Source organism: Copadichromis virginalis, linkage group LG12 (genome assembly GCF_057382275.1).
Source record: "Copadichromis virginalis isolate Kocher_CV1m ecotype Utaka linkage group LG12, C_Virginalis_male_GT1.1, whole genome shotgun sequence".
NCBI lineage: Eukaryota > Metazoa > Chordata > Actinopteri > Cichliformes > Cichlidae > Copadichromis > Copadichromis virginalis.
This window is the reverse complement of record NC_140629.1, coordinates 18189813-18211940: the sequence shown is the minus strand read 5'-3', so window position 1 is coordinate 18211940 and position 22128 is coordinate 18189813. Positions and strand designations below refer to the sequence as shown.

The window sequence follows — 22128 nt, the reverse complement described above, 5'->3', positions numbered from 1 at the left end:
AATGTGGTCCAAAATCTATTCCTATCATTTCAAACATTTGAAAGCCTAGCTGAGAATATTACAGTATTATTTGATCATAGGGTTAAAGAGAAACTTAAAAAATAAGAGTCCGCTGCGTATTATGGATATTTTCAATGCTCCCTGCCTTGACGTTTATTAAATGTTGATCTGTTTGCTGATCATAGTTATGGCATCACAGGCAACAGGATCTAAACAAAGTCAATCACCCCCAGATCACCAGCAGCAGTAGCTAACACATCCCAGAGTGTTACTGTGGAGACATCTTCTTGTACCTCAAGGGAAACTCTCATTGGTGTGGATAAAAAGTGTTAAATGTGTTAACACCACATTCTGATGCAACTGTATTAACCTATCCTTGCTATGACTTCTAACACAAGGCAAATGGTGTGACAAATTACATTCACCGGAAGACTGACGGAGACAGACACAAATTTGGTGACTGTTCAGTCGAAATTAATGCAAGCGGAGCAGATTTCTTATCAGCTGCAACTGACAGTTCCACAACACAGCCACTCTCCATAAATAATGAAGAACAAAGGTCTGACAGGGAGACGAGGGCTGAGGACGTGAATCGAGTAAAAGGGAGTCACAGATTGAGTAAAGGTAGAGCGACTTCAAGAGCGTGAAGGATAGTGGTATCCTGAAATGCAAAAACAAAGATTTAATTTAAATTTAAAGATAAATAGAAGACACCTGAAAAGCTCTAAAGACTACATAAAAGTTAAACACAGGAAGATAGAGACAACCAGATACACCAAGCTGGTCACTTTTCCCTCCAGAATAATGTTGAAGCTTCAAAATATCATGTTACGGAACTAAAACACACAAATATTGGCGGCATGCGGAACATTAGCAGGTTTCCCCCATGTGTTTATCACCAGTAAATTTGGTGCATTGACAAACTGAGCCACGAGTGTCAAGTGCTGCTGACATTGCAGACAGACAAGCTGGTCGCCCTGCTGCCAACCCAACCTGTCAACCCACCAGAGACGAGTCAGTGCCAGTCTGAGATTGTGCTGACACGACTTCCAAAACAAGGCAAAGCAAAGCTCTGAACAGAGCAGAGCGGAGCACAACCGTCAAGAACACGTTGATCCAGAGCTACGTTTGCTGGCTCAGCGACTTTACAGCAAAAATAAACAAGCCAAAAACAGCGCTGATGTGCTTTTTTGACAAACCACACAAACTACACACTGTACATCATACTATACACTATTGGTCCCTGTACCAAATATCCGACAATTGCTTTTCTTCATCATTCGATAAACATCCCAGCATGTATTAGCAATATTTAACATTTAATTTAGCAGCAGAATCCTAAAATCGATGCTCTGATTAAAATGTTCACAGTAAACCAGTTAAATTTCTGCCTTATAGATTTTTTTTGTATTGTTGTCTCCTCATAAACCAACATTTTTCAACCTTAATATGACTAGACACGCTTTTTTCATACTAAAATAGAGCTGGACCGATCCGATATTACGTATCGGTCCGATACTGACCTAAATTACTGGATCGGATATCGGAGAGAAATAAAAAATGTAGTCCGATCCGAAGTATCACAAAATGACCTGACAAAACACCCTACTTGGCGTAACCCAGCTCGGCGCATCGGAGCAGTATGTGTCACGTGATAGAGCGGCTGTTGGCGGTCTGTTGGAGCATTTGGAGCCTCGCTACATGCTTCCTAACCGCAGCATTTCATCTCGGCGAAAACTATCCTAGAGAAGTAAAGCAAGTGTGTAAGTTCATCCTTGAATGTTTGCATAGTATTTCCACGTTAAGCTTAACAACTGATATGTTGAGCCACAGCTGGACTGACCATCGGAGTTCCATATTGAGGTGAAAAGGAAGCGATTTGTCCCGTACTTCAGCTGGAATTAAAAAATAGACACAAAGCTGGAATTATTCCGTCTTTGCTGCTCAGTTGCATCTACTTCTCTCATTCACTCCCCCTCCCTCTCCTGTTATTACTTCAAACATGAAACTGATCAATGATCAGCTGATCGGCTTTTCTGCCACAAGTCTCGTCTTTCTTGTTTGTTTATCGCCCACTTTGCGCTAGAAACAGGAGACCAGCGGATAAATAACAGCAGCGCGTTTAAGGGAGAAAAGCTGTTGTTAAAATTTATTTAATATTACTTTCTAGTATCAGCTGATGTTTGCTGGAGCCAAGGCTGTAAAAGCTGCTGGTCATGATATCCGTTTGGATATGTGAGAGGGAAACATGAAGATGAAACCAGGAGATGTCCTTACTGAATCATCAGAGCTGAACAGGTGATGGAGAAACAGGTGACATGAATGAGTTGAAGGGAAGTTATGAACCGTTTCTGAGAGACAAATAACACCATGATCCTTTTCCACGTAGCTGACGGCTGGTAACTGTGCAGGGGCGGCTCTAGCAAAGTTTTGCCAGGGTAGGGCATTAACAGGAAAAGGGGGACACAAAGAAATATTTTTCTTTATTATGTCATTTAAAAACTTATAAATAAATAATTATCTGAATCTTACAACAAAAGTGGTCACCTGACTATCCATTATAGTATAAAGTAATATACACTAATATACACCCTAGTAAGCTATAGTACTTTTTCCTTTGGGAAGGTACCATCTGTGCAGTCTGCAATTCTGTTGAAGAAAGATGTTGAATCTATTTAACTATTGTAGAAAAATAATTGATTATTGTGCATTTGTTTTACACTTGCATTAAATTAAAGTTGATTACATCGATTAAGGGAGGGGGGGTGGTTCCCTAATATTTTTGCTGGGAGTTGGCAACCCTAGTAGTTAGGTAGGTAAGTACTCTTTAAAATACCAGAATAGGGAGGATGGTGTTGCTTTAAATTTATTAAATTGATCAGTGTTGCTGAACTATAAAATGTTTTGGGTGGAGTGTGTTTTTTGCACACAGGTGTAACAGAATAGCTTCAGTCTCTTGTTTTTTAAAACTTGAGTATGAACTTATACAAATTGCAGCAAGATATTTATAAAAAAAACAGTTTTATTGATTACAAAATACGCTATATCGGATTCATATCGGTATCGGCAGATATCCAAATTTATGATATCGGAATCTGTATCGGACATTAAAAAGTGGTATCGTGCCATCTCTAATCTAAAAAGAAAAAAATGTACTTCTTAGATCTTCTTATACTTTTTATACGTGTCAGCATAAAAAGTATTTATCTCTTGTTTACATTATACATTCTGTGTGAAGTTCAGAGAACTCTAATTCCGTTATATCTCGAATCTTATCTTGTGTATCGTCGTTATAAGGGACATAACGACTAAACAAGCTAAACAAAGCACAGATCGAGTGTTTCAAGTGTAGACTAATGGGCATTTATTTGACTGAAGAGACGCCAATGAAATGCATTCTAGGGTTTTGTGGTTTTATGAAAATCACTCAGTGCTTATAGAGTATTTGAATAAATGAGGAAAATATCCAAAAATCTTTTTGTATTGTTAATTAAATGCAAACAGGTCTTCAATTTTGTTTTACATTAAATCACTGATGTGCTTGTTGTTGTGGACACCCTGAGATTCAGCTTGTTGTATATCATTACCAGCACATCTTGTAACAAAGACTAATGAATAATAATTAAAAAAAGTATTCATGCTCCTTAATGGCACTGCTATTTTGGACTTCACTGTGTATTCATGAGCCTAAAAAGCACATTACCAGCACATGCAGGTCCTACACTGTCTTTTTCTTTAACTTGCAACTTGCTACTACTAAAGCCTGCTAGTATCAGCAACCCTCTCTGACATCATCATCTTGGAAGGATTGTTACATTTTTCAGAAAAGAATTCAAATGAGTGCAGAAAAAATGCACTTGCAATCTTTAATGCACTCCTGTGTTTTGTAGTTCCTTCAGTGAACAAGTATAATCTATCCAGTGAGACAGCTGTGGGATTAGCTTCTTTTTTTTTGTCCTGGTCCAATCGCTTTCTTCTGTCCACCTTTTTCTCTAATCATTTAGATTATTCCTCTTTAGCTTTCTATCTGCCATTACCCCTATTGGCCTTGAAGGGGACGGGATGAGCCATTTGTCATGGATCCATTTAATGACATCAACATGATAAAGTGACAGTGTTTGACAAAGCATGGCCTCTCATCAGAACTGCTGGCAGCACAAACTCCCATCTCTCCATCTGAATCGTGATGCTAGATAGTTCTGGTCTGAGCAACATTTATATAGCTCATCTGTTTGTTTTTAAAAATGATCTGAAACCAAAGCAATCCACAGTCAAACAATAAGAGCTACAGTATTTAGCGTTTAACGCTACACCTCCTGCATGTCATCCAGCACCACCTGCTGTGTAAAATTTTAGGAACACTGACCAGATGGATCGGCATCACTTTTTATGTACCAGAGTCTCCATAGAAAATGTCTGTATAGGGTTATGAACCTAAAATACATAGAAGAGCAGAACTAGAGGAATATGTTTGTGACAATTATAGACAGCATCCAGTCCAATGAACCTTTAATTTCCAAAATAGATCAGTTTGTCTCTCTGCCAGCTAGTGTCATCCCTGCACACCACGATGATAGCGCTGATTAAAGACTGTGGTACCACCTCCACACTAGGAAGAAAACCAGCAAGCAGAATAAAAACGTCACATACTCCTTATTACCTTTGCTGCAAAAGCCTCAGACTGACATGTGAGACGAGGTGTAGACGGCATCACCGCAATGAGCAGGTGATGGACTGTGTATAAAGCAATATGCCAAGTGATGAAAAGAGACGGAAAAGCAACAGAAACTGTGATGCAGAGTAGCAGAGGGGAAGACGGGGAGGCGGTGGATTTATCTGATTCATAGAGATACACAAGCCTGGGAAACAGTTTAGACAATGAATTTTGCTGCAGTGAGTGAGAATATGACAAAAGCAATGAGTTTTTTTTCTTTCCTTTCTGTGAAAATTGTTTAAATACCTAGGTGTCAAAAAGCTCCAAAAGGCAATATCAACTGAGCAGCACACCCACAGCTATTATTTGCATACACGGAGAAATAATTTTAGCTATTCTTCAACACACTTCACTTCATTCCACACAAATTATTTCAACAAAGAAACAATTCGCTACAAAGCTTAATTTACTAGCAATTTGCTATGTTTAGGGTGTATGACTTTAAAGGTATGCTAACCACTGAAGCAGTGTGGCTAATTATTTTTGCACTGACTTATTCCCAAAAAATATGCTGCCCGACAATAACAGTAGTAGCTAAAGAAAAGGAAGGATTTCTCCTCTCAAAGTCTCCCCGGGGGGGATGTTTACACCAGGGATATGCTGCGAGTGTTCATGGTTGCTGAACTCTGCTGGGAGCATTGACAGGTAATCAGTCATTGTTTGGAAGTTCTTTTAAATTATGAAACTCGATGTGGGAGTGAACATAGCACAAGCTGCTGATGAATGTGGTCCTGCAGCAGCAGCTTGACTGGTTGGTTAAAAACACAGGGTGTCGACACAGTACTAGTTTTTCCTTTAATGGATTTCAGAGCATCCTTCACACTCTAAGGATGCCGCTGGTACAAAACATGCAATCCATCGAAATGAAACCAGAACTATGTCTTATAAATCGAATCTAATCAGTGTGTCATGAATTAATAAATGTACAAAATGATAAGAGCATGTTCAACTGGATCACATGTGCCTATTGTACTGTAATCATTACACAGAAATGCAATGAATGCAGTAAATAAAATTATAATATTAAAAAATGAACAGGATTCCACATTAAACAGTATTGTGAAAATTCAATTTAGCATCTAAAACATGATCAGCACCATCAGCTGGGTTTTTGATAAGATTACATGGTAGTGTTACTTAGAGTTACCACATAGAAACAGTGCTGGAAAGTACTAAGACAGCGAGGTAGAAAGCAAATGTGGAGATGATAGCATTTTTGGATTTTATACTATTTGCTTTACATCCATTTAATGCTGCCCATCCAGCTGTGATCCACGGCAAACCGGGGTTCTGTTTTTTTCCTGCAGCTTCCATTTTATTCTCCCTTCGATTCATATAAATTGACAGCATTGTTCATGCAGTAATGCAGTAAATTAAGTTTATAAAACAAAACCTAAAACTGTCTTATGAATTCTGCATTTAGCACCTAAAACTTCCACTGGAACTCCATAGTATGCATTATGCATGAGCTGCACTACTGGATGTGTGAAGCAACAGAACCTGCAGTCATCTCTTAGAAGGAAATTATTCTCTTTTTTCTGAATATGAACAACAGACAGCTTGAGGTGTGATGCAGAAATGTGAAAATCCCCTGGAGGCTTTTTTCTTTTACATCAAATGTTTCCTTGTCATGAACTGATCTTGGTCTTGTAAATTCATAAAAAACCTAAGCTCACAATCAAAGATTGCTTGTAGAATCTCTGCAACATATCCAGCATTGGTCTGATAAGAGGGACATCAGCAGAGAGAGTCACAAAGATACTCCCCATTAGAGCATTTTTCTTCCCCCTCCTCAGGCTATCCCCACTATTTTCACCTTCTGTATTTCTCGCTTTCCTCTAGTCTCCTTTCTTCCCATTTGTTCTTCGTTGCCTTGCCTCGATCCCCTCACTTCCCCCTCTCACATCTCATCATCCATCAATTGTGTTTTTCTCTCATTCAGAGCACGTTCGTTACCAAGCCCATAAAACTGGAATTAAGGAAACAAGTCTAAAGCTGCAAAGCTGCAGGGGGTGGAAGGAAATACCGAAACATTTGAACCTTTCTGTGTTTTGACGTTAAGAAGAGAGCTCCAGCAGGAGGATATCCCTTTTTTAAAAAAAACTGTCATCTCCTCTTCTCTCTCCAGTGAGTGACTAACAACACCGTGTGTCATGTCACACCGGCAGCACCAGCTCAGGTTCCACACTACTGGAAACTGGACACGACGCACCCATTGCACCTCCGCCGTGCCACTTCCTACCACAAATAAAGCGCACAAACATGCACGAAAGCATATAGTTCAAAGATGGTCACTGCTGTCTTTTGGTAACGCTGAGCACACATTGTCGCGTAAACAAAGCAGCTACTCGGGTTTATGGAAATTCTGTATGAAAATGGGTTCTGAATGCAAATGGACAAATGTGCTGAAGTGATAGAAACATTTGGTTGGTGAACAACACATTTCCACATCCAATGATTACCACAGTCAAATCCTCAGGATGTGAATTACTCCTGGAATTAAAGAATGATGCTTTACAACCACTATTTACCTTGGCACAATACAAGAGCATGCATGGGAAGCAAGAGGCATCAGTATATGGAAAAGTATCCCACAAGAAAATCAGCATGGAGAGTGTCAAAACAGCAATATGTACACATGTATTTATGCATCTCTGTGTGTGTGTGTGAATACCTACAGTAAGGCTTCGTCCCACAGCTGAGAGAGGCAGCGCTAACATCCAGACACTGAACACGCTCCGCTGTACTACTGCTGCTGCTGCTGCTGGCTTACGCTCCTCTGTGAGAGAGGCGCGCACACAAACACTGGCTCCCTGCGTATCGTGCTCATGAACACACGAATAGCAAAGGGCAACCAGCTGTGAGGCTCTCGCATACCTCACTCAGCTTCACAATTTATCATACTGCTCTGTCTGCCTTTCTCTATTGCTGTCACTCAGACACAAGACCGTGCAGAGATACTCACTGCAGAGTGCCTAAACTGCTGAGATGGAACGATACTAAATGAAGTTAACGTGGGGCACATCCAGGAAGACGGTACCAGCTGCTGTCTCCGTGTCCACAGATGTTTAGTCAGTGAGAGAGCCCGTTTTATAGTCACCAATCCCCTTAGCTGGACTTTAGTAAGGATTACACAGTAGTGTTATTCTGAATTACCACATGGAGACACTGACAGACAGAGAATCTAAGCTGTAGAGATGACAGCATTTATGGATTTCACATTAATTACTTTACAGGATCTCTCTAATTTGGAGCTGTGAGCCAAGGCAAATTGGGTTAATTGGTGTTCATTGGGTTTTGCTCAAGGTAAAACCAGAAGCCCCGCCGCAGACAGCTGCCCACATGTACACACTTTTCAGATTTTCTTCCTAGAATTTCATTTTATTCTCCCTCCCATTCATATTATTGGTATTGTTGCAGTATCAATACAGTATAATATTAAAGCACTTAAATACCCACTACATTCGTTTATTAAATAATACTCTTTCTCATCAGTGTGTAGCCCAGCATTAACAGGGCTTTACTAGAAACACAACTAGAATACTGCATTCACATATATCACCAGTATGGGGAGAACAATAGAAATCCCAGCTTAGTTGTTCATGATAATTAACACCAGTGGTAGGAAATACAGTTATTCCATTACTGTAAAAATGTCAAATGAAGCATTAAGAAAGGACCAAGTCACTGTGAGGTTGCGCCAAGTCAAAGCATTTGGTCATGTAGACATGGTCAAGATCACTTGATGAAGTTCACTTTTCTTCCTCATTCCTGTTACCAGGAATGAGGAAGAAAGGTGATTTAAATGACTTTGAACATGGGATGGTTGTTAGCGCCAGATGGGCTGGTATGACTGTTTCATAAACTGCTGATCTACTGGGATTTTCCCACACAGCCATCTGTGGGCTTTACAGAGAATGGTCCAAAAAAGAGAAATTATCCAATGAGTGGCAGTTCTCTGGGCAAAAATGTTCTTTTGATGCCAGAGGTCAGAGGAGTCTGGTTCGTACTATGCAGAACAACATCTCTGAACACACAACACATCCACTCTTGAAGCAAATGGGCTAAAGAGGCAGAAGACCACACCGGGTGTCACTCCTCTCAGCTAAGAACAGGAAACTGAGGCTTCACAGAGGCTGACCAAAACTGGACAACAGAAGATGGGAAAAAAAACATTGCCTGATCTGCTGAGTCTCTATTTCTGCTGACATTCAGATGGTCTGTTAGAATTTGGCATAAACAACATGAAAGCATGGATCCATCCTACATCCTTGTATCAACAGTTCAGGTTGCTGATGACTGTAATGATGTGAGGGATATGCTCTTGGCCACAGCCTATCTGTGTATTACTGCTGACCATGTACATCGCTGTATGACTACGGTGTACTTGTCTTCTGATGGCCGCTTCCAGCAGGATAACGCACCATGTCACAAAGCAGAAAAAAATAAAACTGGTTTAATGAACCTGACTGCAAGTTCCCCACACTCACTAGATCTCAATCCAATGAATGTGCAGCCAATAAATCTGCAGCAACTGTGTGATGGCAACATGTCAACATGGACCAAAAGCAGAGTTTAGGCAGCTCTGAAGGCAAAACACAAAAGAGGATTAATCCTGCTACTAGCAATGTGTACCTAATAAAATGGCCGACCAGTGCATTTTGTCTTTTTAATTTAGGAATTTAAATTTTCAGTTATGAATTATGGATTTTTAGTAATGTTAAATATTATAATAGTCGTCAGACTTTCCCATAATCTGTTCAATTTAGAAACAGTTACTAGACTGACGCAAACAATTTCTCTAACGACACATAACTGTCTCTTAAAAGTGTGAAAAGTGTCATATGACTATCAAAAGAAAGTCATGGCAAATTTGAATAAGCATTTATTTTCTGAAAAGCAACAAAAGGACTAAAAACCAATTACCACCAATTCTGTAAAACTGCAACTTTTCTGCTGATTGGGGACTTATCCTTAGGACATGGTGCTGAGGTAATTTAGTTTTTTTTTTCTTTCACTCAGATAGCCAATCAAGGTTAACAAAAACAATTAAAACGGCCTTTAGAAAAGTTGCATTAATTAAACTATTTATTTGTGCTTAGTTCAGCAACACAGATATTCACACAAGATGAAGGAACTTTATTTATACAATTCAGTTCTATTGTGAGCACAGTACATTTTATGATGCAACCATGCCAGAATGCCTTACAGATAACACTATCCAGTTGAATGCAGGATATATGTGCTGCAATATTTAAGCTATAAATACTATACTGAAGTCCAATCTCTTTGCCGAGTTTCCCCGTCTTTTTGTTCCAGTACTATCCACAATGATTTTCCGCCTGCTAGCTATTCATATCACATATGCTTCTCAGTGTGAGCTATAAATCCACAGCAAAAAATAGAGACTGCTCATGGGAGAAACTGCAGAAAGGTTCACTTCAGTCAAAAAGTAAAAAAAACAAACAAAACAACAACAACAAAGACATATGTAATTGTAAGAGGGTGGAAAAAGTGCGTCAATTCAGATGAAAGGTGAACCAGAACCAGTGAAAGAGGAGAGCTGGATTGTAGACATAGAAAATATTACACAGAAAACATTTGCCAGCAGCACTCAGGGTCACAACAAAGGAGGAAAGTTGTGACAGACATTAACTGTAGAATAGACTAAAATGATCCCGTAAAGGAGAGATGGCAATATAAAACTGTAGCACCCAATAGCACATGAAAGGAAGGAAATGCTGTGAGACATGCACAATAGAGAGTGCATACATTTTTTGATCTCTCTGTAGACATACAGGGTGAATGCCATGCCAGACAGGGGGCACAGCAGCAGGGAGGTGCCGCTGTGCTTCCTGCCACAGACAGCTCTGCAGAGTCACAACAAAACTCTGACAAGGCGGGCCAGTTTGTGCATGTTTGTGTGCATACGTGCTTGTGCATTGTGTGTGTGTGAGAGACAGAGAGAAAGAGAGAGAGAGAGAGACTGCACGTTCTTATGTTACAACAGAGTCAGACCCCAGGACGAGACAGCTGTCCCTTTCATGAGTGCTGTTGTATTAGCCTTGTTCAGCAGTGTGTCAGTCAGCAGCTCTTATGACTTTAGTTGCTGATTTCATTCTAACACAGCACACACACACGCACACACAAACAGACACACACCTTGCCCTCATAGGCATTAGCATGACGAAGAAACAGATAAAAAATTCATGGAGGTCGCTTAAGAAAAAAGCTACAACAAAGTAGTTTATGATGCCTCGTTGCACACCATAATGAGGCACATTTTCTTGAAGCCAAAGGAAATCTGGCAAGTTTAGGAATGACATAACCCAGACCTTACAAAAATAGCTGCACATACAGAACAATATGAGTAAGTCTGCACTTAAAGTTGTGCTTATATATGTCAATTTAGAGAGTATGTGACAATTGAGGCTATGCTCTTCCTGCTGCTCTTTAGCTGATAAACAATTTTACACACGAGCCCTGATACGACATGTGAGGCTTTTTGTCTTCTCCACACAATCATGCATGTATATGGCATAAACAAACACACCCATGCTGTCCATCTATCCTTGCTTTAATCTCCAATGTTGGCATCAACAAACCCTGCAGTGTTAACCATCTGTCTGCTCATTACTCACCACAAATCACTGAAGGCGTCCACACACACACACACACACACACACACACACACGTGTATCATAACATGAATTTAAAAAGATAAGACAAATATATACAAATGACAAAAGCTGTTCAAACAGTCTTTGAGTCTGCTGTAGTGTCTTAAATGCAAAAAATAGGAAGGTTTTTCAACAAGTAGTGGCACGGTGGCTTCTACTAGCAGGCAGGCAGATGGACAGGAAGAGAAGTGGAAAACATACAGATAGTCAGACAAGCTCACAAGAGACAATTATTTTTATAAGCTATGCCTCGTAGAAAGCTTGTGACATTTTCTCTAGAGTTCAGATCAATAATCAATCTAACAAGCTTAAAGCAGTAGCCACAAGTAGACTCTCTATGCAACTGCAGGAATCAGCTCATCTCTGTCCCAGCAGAAGCTCCAGATAAGATAAGATCCATGCATTCATTTTCTTCCGCTTTTCCAATTGAGGATCACGGGAGGGGCTGGAGCCTATCCCAGCTGTCATAGAGTGAGAGGCAGGTACACCCTGGATAGATCGCCAATCTGCCCACAGGGCTAACACAGAGAGACAAGTAACCATTCGCTCTCACATTTACACCTATGGTTAATTTAGTATCACCAATTACCCTAACCCCATGTACATTCCTAGACTGTGGGAGGAAATCAGAGTCCCCGAAGAGAACCCACACAGACGCATGGAGAACACGCAAACTCCACACAGAAAGACTGGATTCAAACCCAGCACTTTCTTGCTGTGAGGCAGCAACACTAACCACCGCCACGCTGTGTACGATTACGATATCTCAGATGCTTAGTATAACACACACAATTGTTTTCCCAGCTTTTGCTTTTCATTGTTCTCACTTTTAATCAGTTCTTTCTGCCTTTCCAGTCTACTCTATTTTGTACTATCATTTCTCAGATACAAGATTTGTCCCTGTGTTTGCTAACCTTTTAGAATCAAAGCAGGTTCTGTGAAATCAGAAAGGGAAAATCTTTGACAGCAACAACCTCTTGTGCAAGTGTGTCCTGGGACCACATAGGCAGCATCAACTTGGCATGCATGTGGAAGCATGGTGAGAACTACAAACTACAAACAGAAGTGCTTGAACCAGAACCTCCTCTCTGTGAGGTAACAGAGTGCTGACCGCTGAGACCATGCTGTCATGCTGCATGTGTACATCTTCATCAAAGTCCCTTCAAAAGTTATTATCTATGACACTTATTTGTTTTTAATTGTACAGATTTCAACTATGGCACACAAAAAACAACTTTTCTCACCTGACACTGATTTCCACAGTGCTAGTGTAAATCTATGCAGTCAGTCATACAGCTGTACCTTTTCCTGGGATTGATGGATATAAGGTGGTCTGTTTCCAAATTAAAAAAATTAAAATAATCACAACTAATATAGATTTATGGCACGGTATATCCCTCCCACTAGCTGGTTTCCTTAACGGCGCCTTGATAACTTTTTGAGCTGTCATTACATCACATTAAGAAACTATGATGAGCATTTTTTTATGTATATACAGAACAAACAACTGATGGGTGAATCAAAAATGTTGCTACAGAGGAAAGTAGCAAAACACGACAGTGAACTTATGATGAGATCATAAACTTGGGTTAGGGTTCATTACATCCAGGAGGAGTAATTAGCTTGCAATAGATGTGATGACATAAGCCCAGGAGACAGATATTATTAGTGATGCTAAAAAACAGATTTAATTAGTCAAAAATATCTTCAGTACCAACACAGAGCAAGATGATAGAAAGAGAAACAAAGTAGAAATAATAAAACAGGCTGCTTGAGGGTAGAAGCAGAAAAAAAATGCAAATGAAGGTAACAGTACAAGGACATAAGGCAAAGGTTTCAAAACAAAATTAAATCCAAGGGGGAAATCCAGCATATGAAAATCAGGTTGGGAGAAAGAGAGAGAGAGATTTAAGTCACGACACAGGAAGGGCAGTAACCTTACAAAGGGCATAGTCTAGCAAGCTAAGTTGAGTAGCCCCTGAGGCTGCCAACAAAGGAGGTTATCACACTGGGAGCCTGGCCGGGCACGATATATTCCCGCCCAAGGGATAAGTGGTTAAATCGCTTTATTTCCTACTCTAATGAAATCACATCATTTGAAATTGTGTTACTGATTATATACACACAATAAATACACAATACTGTGTCACATGTTTAGGCACTAAAACATTAGTGTTAGAGTTACAATTAAAAATACAGTGTAATATAATGAAAGCTCTTTGCTCTTGGCAAAATTGTTTAATTTAGTCAACATTATAATGCATTTTTCAAATAGTCTGATTAATTCAGCTTATGTACAGTGGGGGAAATAATTATTTGATCCTCTGCTGAATTTGTAAGTTTGCAAATAAATGAACAGTCTCTAATTTTTATGGTAAGTTCATTTTAATGGAGAGAGACAGAATATCATCTCAAAAATCCAGAATAAAAAAAACACATGTTATGAATAGTATTTGATCCCCAAGCAAAACATGACTTAGTACTTGTTGGAGAAATCTGTGTTGGCAAGCAGAGCAGTGAGATGTTTCTTGTGGTTGATCGCCAGGTTTGTACTCTTTTGGCCCACTCCTCTTTACAGAAACTCAGTAAATGGTTTAGGTTTCTTGGTTGCCACTTGGCAACTCAAAGCTTCAGCTTCTTCCACAGACTTTCTACAGGATTGAGGTCTGGAGACTGTTTAGGCCACTCCATGACGTGCTTCTTCTTTAAGTATTCCTTTATTGCCTCTTTGGTATTTTTAGCGTCATTGCTGTGCTGGAAAAAGCTGTAGGGGATCAAATACTTATTTCACTCAACGACACATAAATCAATTCATAACAAATATGTAATATCTTTTTTTTTTTGTTTGGTTGATATTCTGTCTCTCTCACCATTAAAATAAAACTGCCATAAAATAGATATGTTTTCTGAACTTACAAATTTAGCATATTTTGATTAGAGATGCCCGTTTTAATGCTAAAATCATGTGTTTGAACAGGCAATGTGTTTTCATTTGTTTTGTACAATTCATGTAAAGCTTAGCTCTGACGTGCTCAGAATCCTTGGTGCAAAGACTCCATTAAGGAAAAGCTTTCATCCATCAATCTTCTACCACTTATCTGGGTTTGGGTCATGGGGGGCACCAGTCCAACAATCAAAATCAAGAAGTGGTGGGATGCCCATCCTCAGCATTGTCAACAATGGCTGAGAAGAAACTGCTCCTGGCTGTCAATAAATGTGATCAGTATTCAAGAAGACCTGAAAATGAATTTGGTTTCATACACTGCCTGTGGACACAGAACCTAACACTGTACTTAGCTCAATTGATTCTATCATGTAATATAAAATAGCTTATAATTACAATTCCTTTCTTCATCTCTTCCTAAAAATCTAAGCTATACTTGCATCATTCAGTCACTGTCGCATATTCCTCTCATGCAGTATTACACACACAATCCGATACATTAAATAAACCTTGACATTAGAAGCAAAAGAAGGCAGAACAAAGAGCAGTGAAGTTGGCTTGGCATTACATGATACAAACTACAGAATGACTTTGAAAAACAAAGTCTCCTCCCAAACTCAAAAGGTAATCTTGCATTTTCTTTCTCTATATTATCTGCGACAGACTGGCGACCTGTCCAGGGTGTACCCCGCCTCTCGCCCTATGACAGCTGGGATAGGCTCCAGCGCCCCCCCGCGACCCTGAAAAGGAAAAGCGGAAGCGAATGGATGGATGGATATTATCAAAACTATCTCAGCAATACTGTCCCTCATTGTTTCCATGTGTTTTTATGCAGTTGCCTGATGTTTCACAGGCAGCAGCGTGAGGCAACATGCTAAAATTCACATAAAGGCCTCCGGTGTCATCGCTAACAAACATTTTGTTGAACGTTACATAGTGAACCTTTAAAAACAACTTTTAAAAAAAGTTAAATGGTGCGAGCAGATGAGCTGTCTGCAATTTTGAATCTGTCTGTGACTTTAGGGACTGTCTGTACCAGTTCACAATACAAATGGAAATAATGGAAAAAAAATTTTCACAGATTTCCAAAAAGAATCCTAAATTTAATTGAGGTAGTCCATGAAGGAATTTCATGGCAAATAATAGATTTTATGTCTTGCTGAACTCTTTGTTCATGTTTCACTCTGAAACATTCTGTTCCCTTTGGGTGATTTCTAGTTTCTGCAGATACATCGTGACTGAGCTTTGTACATCCAGGTCATTTACAGTGGTGCCAAAACCCAGAATGGGGGGGCGCAGCAGACCAGGACATTTCAATGCTTTTCAGCATGCTTTATTTCACAGTTGCTGTTAAACATACACGAACGGCCACAGCTCTACCACTGCCGGCCGCACACATCACCAACAACAACCACAACTCAGACTGAGCAAAGCCTTTTAAGTTGGCGTGATAGCAGATGCCGCGCAGGTGCGTCCGTCTCACCTGCAGCACCATCGCAGACCCCGCCACACCACCCATCCATGAGCTACTGTTACTATAGCTGGCATATTTATTTCAAGTTATTTATTTCATATTCTGTATAGTTTTTCATATTTATATCCTGTCCATAGCCTGTACATAGCTTGTACTCACTACAGCCTGCATACTTATAGTTATAGAATATTCACAACATACTTCATACCGTGTACATTATAACATACCATAATAGACCCATTTCTGTAATATACTTACATATCTATATTATTGCTAATATATATTGTAATATATCTATATCACTAAAGCACTTCTGGATGGATGCAAACTGCATTTCGTTGCCCTGTACCTGTGCATGTGCAATGACAATAAAGTTGAATTCTATTCTATTCTATATAACCCTTTCACATAAAGCACTGACATGAGCAACTAAACCGCACGAAAATAAAACACGAACTAAACAGAACTAAACAAATATTATCAAATATTATCAAATTGTCATCTAGTGGTTCAGTGGGTATATAGCTAGCAGCCTAGAAAAGACATTTTCTTCTACTATGAAGACCGTATTTTTCCCCTTTAGGTTGTAAATGTTCTCAGTTGCCTGCGTTCCCCACTGTGATAAAAAAAAAAAAATCCTTTCATGTCCTGGAAATAGCACACCCAAAATATTCCCAGTTTCTTTCCAGTATTATGGAACATACTTGGGGGATTTCCTGATGTAATAACTGTATATCACATTGTGATGCAGCTCAAGCCCACACATTAACCACAAATACATGCAAACAGTTATATAGCAGGAAATGCAGGATATAGCGCAAAAGCTATTTTAATTTTGGGGGGGATGGGACGGGCTATTCCTCGTACAACCTGGGATTGTTCCCCCACACAGTGTGTCATCACAGCAGCCCACACTCCAGACCTGGAAAGAAGCCCACACTCCAGACCTGAGGTACTGTAGTAGCAAACCTTGCAAGTTTCAGCCAGTGATTCATCCTCCTTCATTGTAACAACACCCACATGCACACTCATACAGCCACATGGTTCTATTATAACCAGTAACTGGCCCCTTAGAAAGCTTTCTTATAATACTTAGGAATTCTCGTTCAATTAATAAAAAAATGCTTATTCATGAACATTCCTGATGAAAACTGTCCATGCGCCAGGGTCAGGACATTATTTATCCAAAATGCAGTTTACACTGGCTCTGCAGTGACTTCACAGAAGGCTACACTATCACTGTCTGTTAGTATAGTCAGTGCAGTCAGCGTGAAAGCAATCCCAAAATATGAGATAAATTAAGATTTTGTGGGTTCATAGATAGATATGCCGGGTAAATTTCCTCCTTTAAACTAATGGTGTGTCCTGCTAATGTATTGGTTTGCAGATGAGTTTGATCATCAGGAGAGATTTCAAGCAGATAAAAAAAGGCAGAGAGAAGGAGATGAACAGATGGCTGATGGCTGGAAAGTAACATTCCCAATTTACACACTGTGATTGACACTTCAGTAGCACTGTTAGGAAAAAACAAAAAGACTTCCTCTCTCACTCTCTGCATCTACACACAGTAAATTATCACAGAGATTTCTGCCAAGTACATCTATCTTGTCACTGCACTGATTCATACACTATGGTGTTGTTGTTTTTTTGATGAATTTCTTTTCTATCGAATATAAATGTTTGTGTGTGTATTCTGCACTTTCATCGGGAAACCTTTCATTTATTTCCATATGAATTCACTTCTATGGATGAACTTGGCCTGATCGTATGCCGTTTTCTTTTTGCAGCCTGCCTATATTTATAAGGCAGAACCCAACAGCATTAGATTCTGCGCATAAACAGCATCATCTGTTGAGTGAACACACACAAAAGAGCTCGGTTTATGCTGTACGGCATAATGAAGGCCGACGCCAACCCATCTTGATGCGTCCATCTTTGTAAGGATGTGCGACTTATACGCAAGGATAAAGATCACTAAGCTGAGTGGCGATGGATGCTTCATTCATGCTGAGTCATGATATTAGGGCAAAGCTGATCAATAATAAACATCCATCCACATGAACCTCAGTTAGAGGCTCTCAGGTGTGTAATTTGAAACCAGTGAACCACAGATTGTATTTAGCGAAATGTCAAACTACAAAATTCCTTTAAGTTGCGGACATCGCTCTTACAAAAAAACAAAAATGTAACCATACCCTCGAGCACTTTTCGTGTGAAGACCTCGTTGAGGGCAAGTTTCACCAATACTCTAGGACCAAAAACAACTCTTGCGACTCACAATGGCACAAAACTCATCAGCCCTTCATCTGGACAAGCTAAAAATAAACGATAGAGAAGGAGTCCTAGTATTGCATTAATGCACTGAACTCACCCCTGATTTTGTGGAGCTCATGGATGAAAGAACGAGCAAACGGTCTAAAGTCTCCCACAGCAGCACAGCTCACAAAAGTTCATGAGAGCGGATCTGTGTGCGACTATTTGAAGATGTGTGCCAGGGTATTTGTGCTGCCCCTCAGTCAGCGTGTCAGCAGCAGTTGTGTATATAAATGGGTACAAGAATGCTCTAAGCTCATAAATGGCATGCGGCACGCTAATGTGAGGACACTGAATTGGCACTATTGTGGATGCCAGTGTCTCACACTGAGGGCCTGCAACTGTCATGCTTCTTTTTTATACAAATTTACAAATAAGCAACAATCCTTAACATCTGTGATATAGTGTATACATATACAGACTAATGAGATGGCAAAGTAGAGCTTGACCAAAGGGTCAGGAAACAAAGAGTAAAATGAGATGAAAAGTATTGCTGTGGTACTGAAAGCCTTTTTTAGTAACTGTGGGCTGTGGTCATAATCATGACTTAGAAATAGCAGCCACCTGTTGGTGCTGGAGATTCTGGCACAGCATAGAACGGCAGGCTGGTCGCTAATGGGAAACAATTTACACAATTTGTCCCATAGTGACAAAAGACTGGCAGAAATGGACAATCCCTATCATATTAAGTCTAGACATTGTATTCCATTGTTAGATCTATGCTGTTATTGTCCTGATTTCAATAAGAAACAAAGAAACTATATATTTAACCAAAGAAAAAGTAAAACACCAGTATTAATTAATAGATTAATATTATGTATTAGTATTATTTTTGAAGATAAAATTATACGTATAATAGAACAGCCTGCGCTTTAACAAAGGACATTTGTTATTTTTATTGTTATTTTTCTAGGTTCGTGACAACTGCCAAAAATGCTAAAGAACACGTTTCTAAGATCTGTCAATTTCAAATGTATACAAAAGAAAAATAGATATTTCTGAAGAAAGGTCAACTGCAGAGGTAAGTGTAAGTTATGCTTTATTCAATGGAAATATTTATGCATCGCTAGTATTCTACAGTTTGGTGTAGAATAAAAATAATGGCATTGGCATTCAATGCCAACAAATAAAGCCCTCACTTGTTTTCCCTTACAGAATTTGGGATGGCGAAATCTTCAAGAAACACACGCTTCAGTTTCTCTAAACTCAGGTACTTTTTTTTTTGTATCTTTTTTCAGCCAAAATCATATTTGCAAGAAAGAGCTAAATAATTACTTTATATAACCAATTCAAAAATGTAGCATTGAATCTCTGTTTTTAGTCATCGACTTTTTGTTTTCATTACTGGTCGTTAGGAGAAATCCATCAGCAGCTGACAGGAGGTTCTGCATGACGTGGATCAGCACGATGGTAAAAAGACAAGTGGAGAAGCAAACTGCAGAACTGCGTAGAGAGTTTTCTCTCATGAATCAGGCCCTGAGAGAGGAGATGGCAGCTGAGCTTCAGGAACAGCTGAGAGAACTATTGTTAGAAGAAACAGACAAGACACCATTGTGCTGCAGCAAGCTGGGCTCGGACCTGAGATTGGCGTCGAGGTGGCAAAGGGAAATGGCGGGAGGATTCGAAAACACTGACGAAGACTACGAAGATGGGGAGATACCAAAAACATTAGCCTTTTCTGAAACACACAATGACACAAACAGCATGTTCATATTGAGAAAAAGCCCGAAAGAGGAATCCTTAAAGATTTCATTGACCAGTGATTCCAGTGACACTGACTCAACAATTAACAGAAACATCTCCAAAGATGTACAAGGGAAGCCAGACTCAGGTACATGCAAGCAACAGAAAAATCAGAGCTCTTACTCAGATGTCACTCCTATCTGGGACAGCGCCGCTAATCACTTCTGCACTACGCAAAGCTTCATTTCCAGTGAATTCAGCCATGAGAGTGAGGATGATAGTGTAAGAGAGGCTTTGATGATGGACAACCAGTGGAAGGAATGGTTGGACAAGCAGGAAATGAAAGGATACAGCCACAAAAAAAAGCCAGTTAAAAGTCAAAACAATATGGAAAAACAGGGAACGGCAGCATCTGGTGTACCAGAGAAAAAAAAAGGATCAAAACTTGAAAAGGGGTGACACTATGAAGAGATTTAAGACATATATCAGTGATGTCTTTAGCTCTCATGCATCGCATAAGTGGAAGAAGTTTGAAAATGAAGATGGAAGCTCATGAAAAACAAAAAACAAAAAAATAACTGATAAAAACTGAGCATACAATAAACTAACTTGTGCATTACGATTATAGTCTCCAGCTTCGATTGACTTTTGAGTTGCAGAGCACATTAGCTTGATTTACAAGTTGGTAAGTGCTGAAAAAATGAGGGTAAACCTTTCTGGTGACCTTTTAGGCCACATAAAGGCAAAGTGCCTGCCTACAGATAACCTTTATCTGACATCCGACACCCTGAAAGGAAAACTAAACAACCTCTCACTGAATCAATAAAAGGCAACGTTATGTAAATGAATCTCTGGCCAAATGACTGCAATAAGTCTGTACTGCGATTTAACTTGATTGAAACAAAGTGGTCTTTACTGATACGTGTAAACAAACTTTTCTGTGATGAACAAGAATGCATTCATCCAGTGGATAAATTTGAGCTGCAGATTTGCAGATATAACATAGGATAGGATGGCCCCAGTTTTTCTTTTTAGGCTAAATGAGAAAGTTTCATGGGCAGTTTAAATTCATACTTATATGTTAGATACAGTCACACAAGCACAAAACAACAGAAAATAACTTAAAGTATCCCATATATTACCTTACAATATATTATCATATATTACCTTAAAATGTTTGTTTAGTGACGTAGGTGTGCACTCCAGTGGTATTATAGTTTAGATCAGTAAAACAGTCACAAAAGGAATAAATCAGAAAGCCATAGCAGCAGTAGTAGAAAAAACATCTACCTTAAAAGAAAGGTTTTGTGTGTGTGTGTTTCTGTGTGTTTCTGTGTGTTTTAAGACTTTCTGCACTACAGTTTATTACATCTACCAAGTGTATGGATTTTAACTGAGCTATTTTTTAAAGTTAGTTGCTCAGTGTGTGGCTCTTGGCTTACTTTAAGTCAGTTATTGCCCTCTTTATTACCTCTTATTCACATCCTACTGCCTTCTCTGTTTTTAAATAAGAAATTTCAAGTTAGCAGTCGATATTTCACAGAGTGAGAGGAGTTCTCTTGAAATTCAAGTGTTTTCCAATATCTAAGAAGAATATTAATCAAGGGAAAATGTTTAAATCAATCCCAGCTGCTTCAGAAAACATAGAAAACATAGAAGTGCGATACAGATCCCTTATTTGCTTTAAAAGGGTACGGTACTTATACTGTCTGGAGAGTACGGACTGTAGTGAGTTGTCGGTATATTTTCAGTATAATGAATTGCTTATGATCACGTGCATTCACTGAGCCAAGAAGCCTTGCTGTTCGCATGCTGTTAGTTTCCTCTTTTCTCTCTGGGGGGCCATGTCAGTTTTGTACCAGTAGGTGGCACTAAGTCACTTCCAAGGTCCAGCAACCTTTAGACGCAAGCTCAGCAAAATGATGCAGTCAGGGCCTTAAATACAAACATACCCACAGGGAATTTTGACTCAAAAAATCAAAGTCAAAATGTATCTAATGCGGTAAAATTCAAGCAAAAAGTAGATATTAGCTACAGTATGTACAGCTGTTTGTGGGAGGAAAAAAGTTTTCAAATCTTAGCAGAAAACCACTCAAGTAATCGCTTATTTTCCTTCCTACTTTTTATAACATTGCCAAACCATAATTAGGATGTAAGCATGTAGTGACTGGGTGGCTATTAAATGCACTAATTGTCTCAGTGAGTGTTAAGAGCTAGACAAACATAAATCTACAATTCATATCCCATTTGCTAAATATTTGTTTATTTTAAACCTACGTGTGTAAATGCTTTCAGTAGGATTTCAACAAAAAATGATGTC

General features: G+C 39.3%; 1 protein-coding gene and 1 pseudogene across 4 annotated transcripts in view; one reads left to right on the top strand and one right to left on the bottom strand.

Moving 5' to 3' along the window:
- mctp1a (multiple C2 domains, transmembrane 1a) overlaps positions 1 to 22128 on the bottom strand; it is a 136344-nt gene that overhangs the window by 104142 nt on the left and 10074 nt on the right. The window contains exon 1 of one of the 3 annotated variants that reach the window (XM_085475135.1): positions 7393 to 7475. The exons of the other annotated variants lie outside the window; for them this stretch is intronic. Within the exon in view, the coding sequence (XP_085331261.1) occupies positions 7393 to 7434 (42 nt within the window). The 5' untranslated portion in view covers positions 7435 to 7475. Of the gene's footprint in view, positions 1 to 7392; positions 7476 to 22128 lie in introns of those variants that run through there. 3 annotated transcript variants of the gene reach the window in all.
- LOC146696821 (uncharacterized) lies at positions 19108 to 20430 on the top strand (annotated as a pseudogene). Its single transcript, XR_014923334.1, has 3 exons — positions 19108 to 19146; positions 19281 to 19335; positions 19481 to 20430. The product of XR_014923334.1 is annotated as an uncharacterized LOC146696821 (transcript).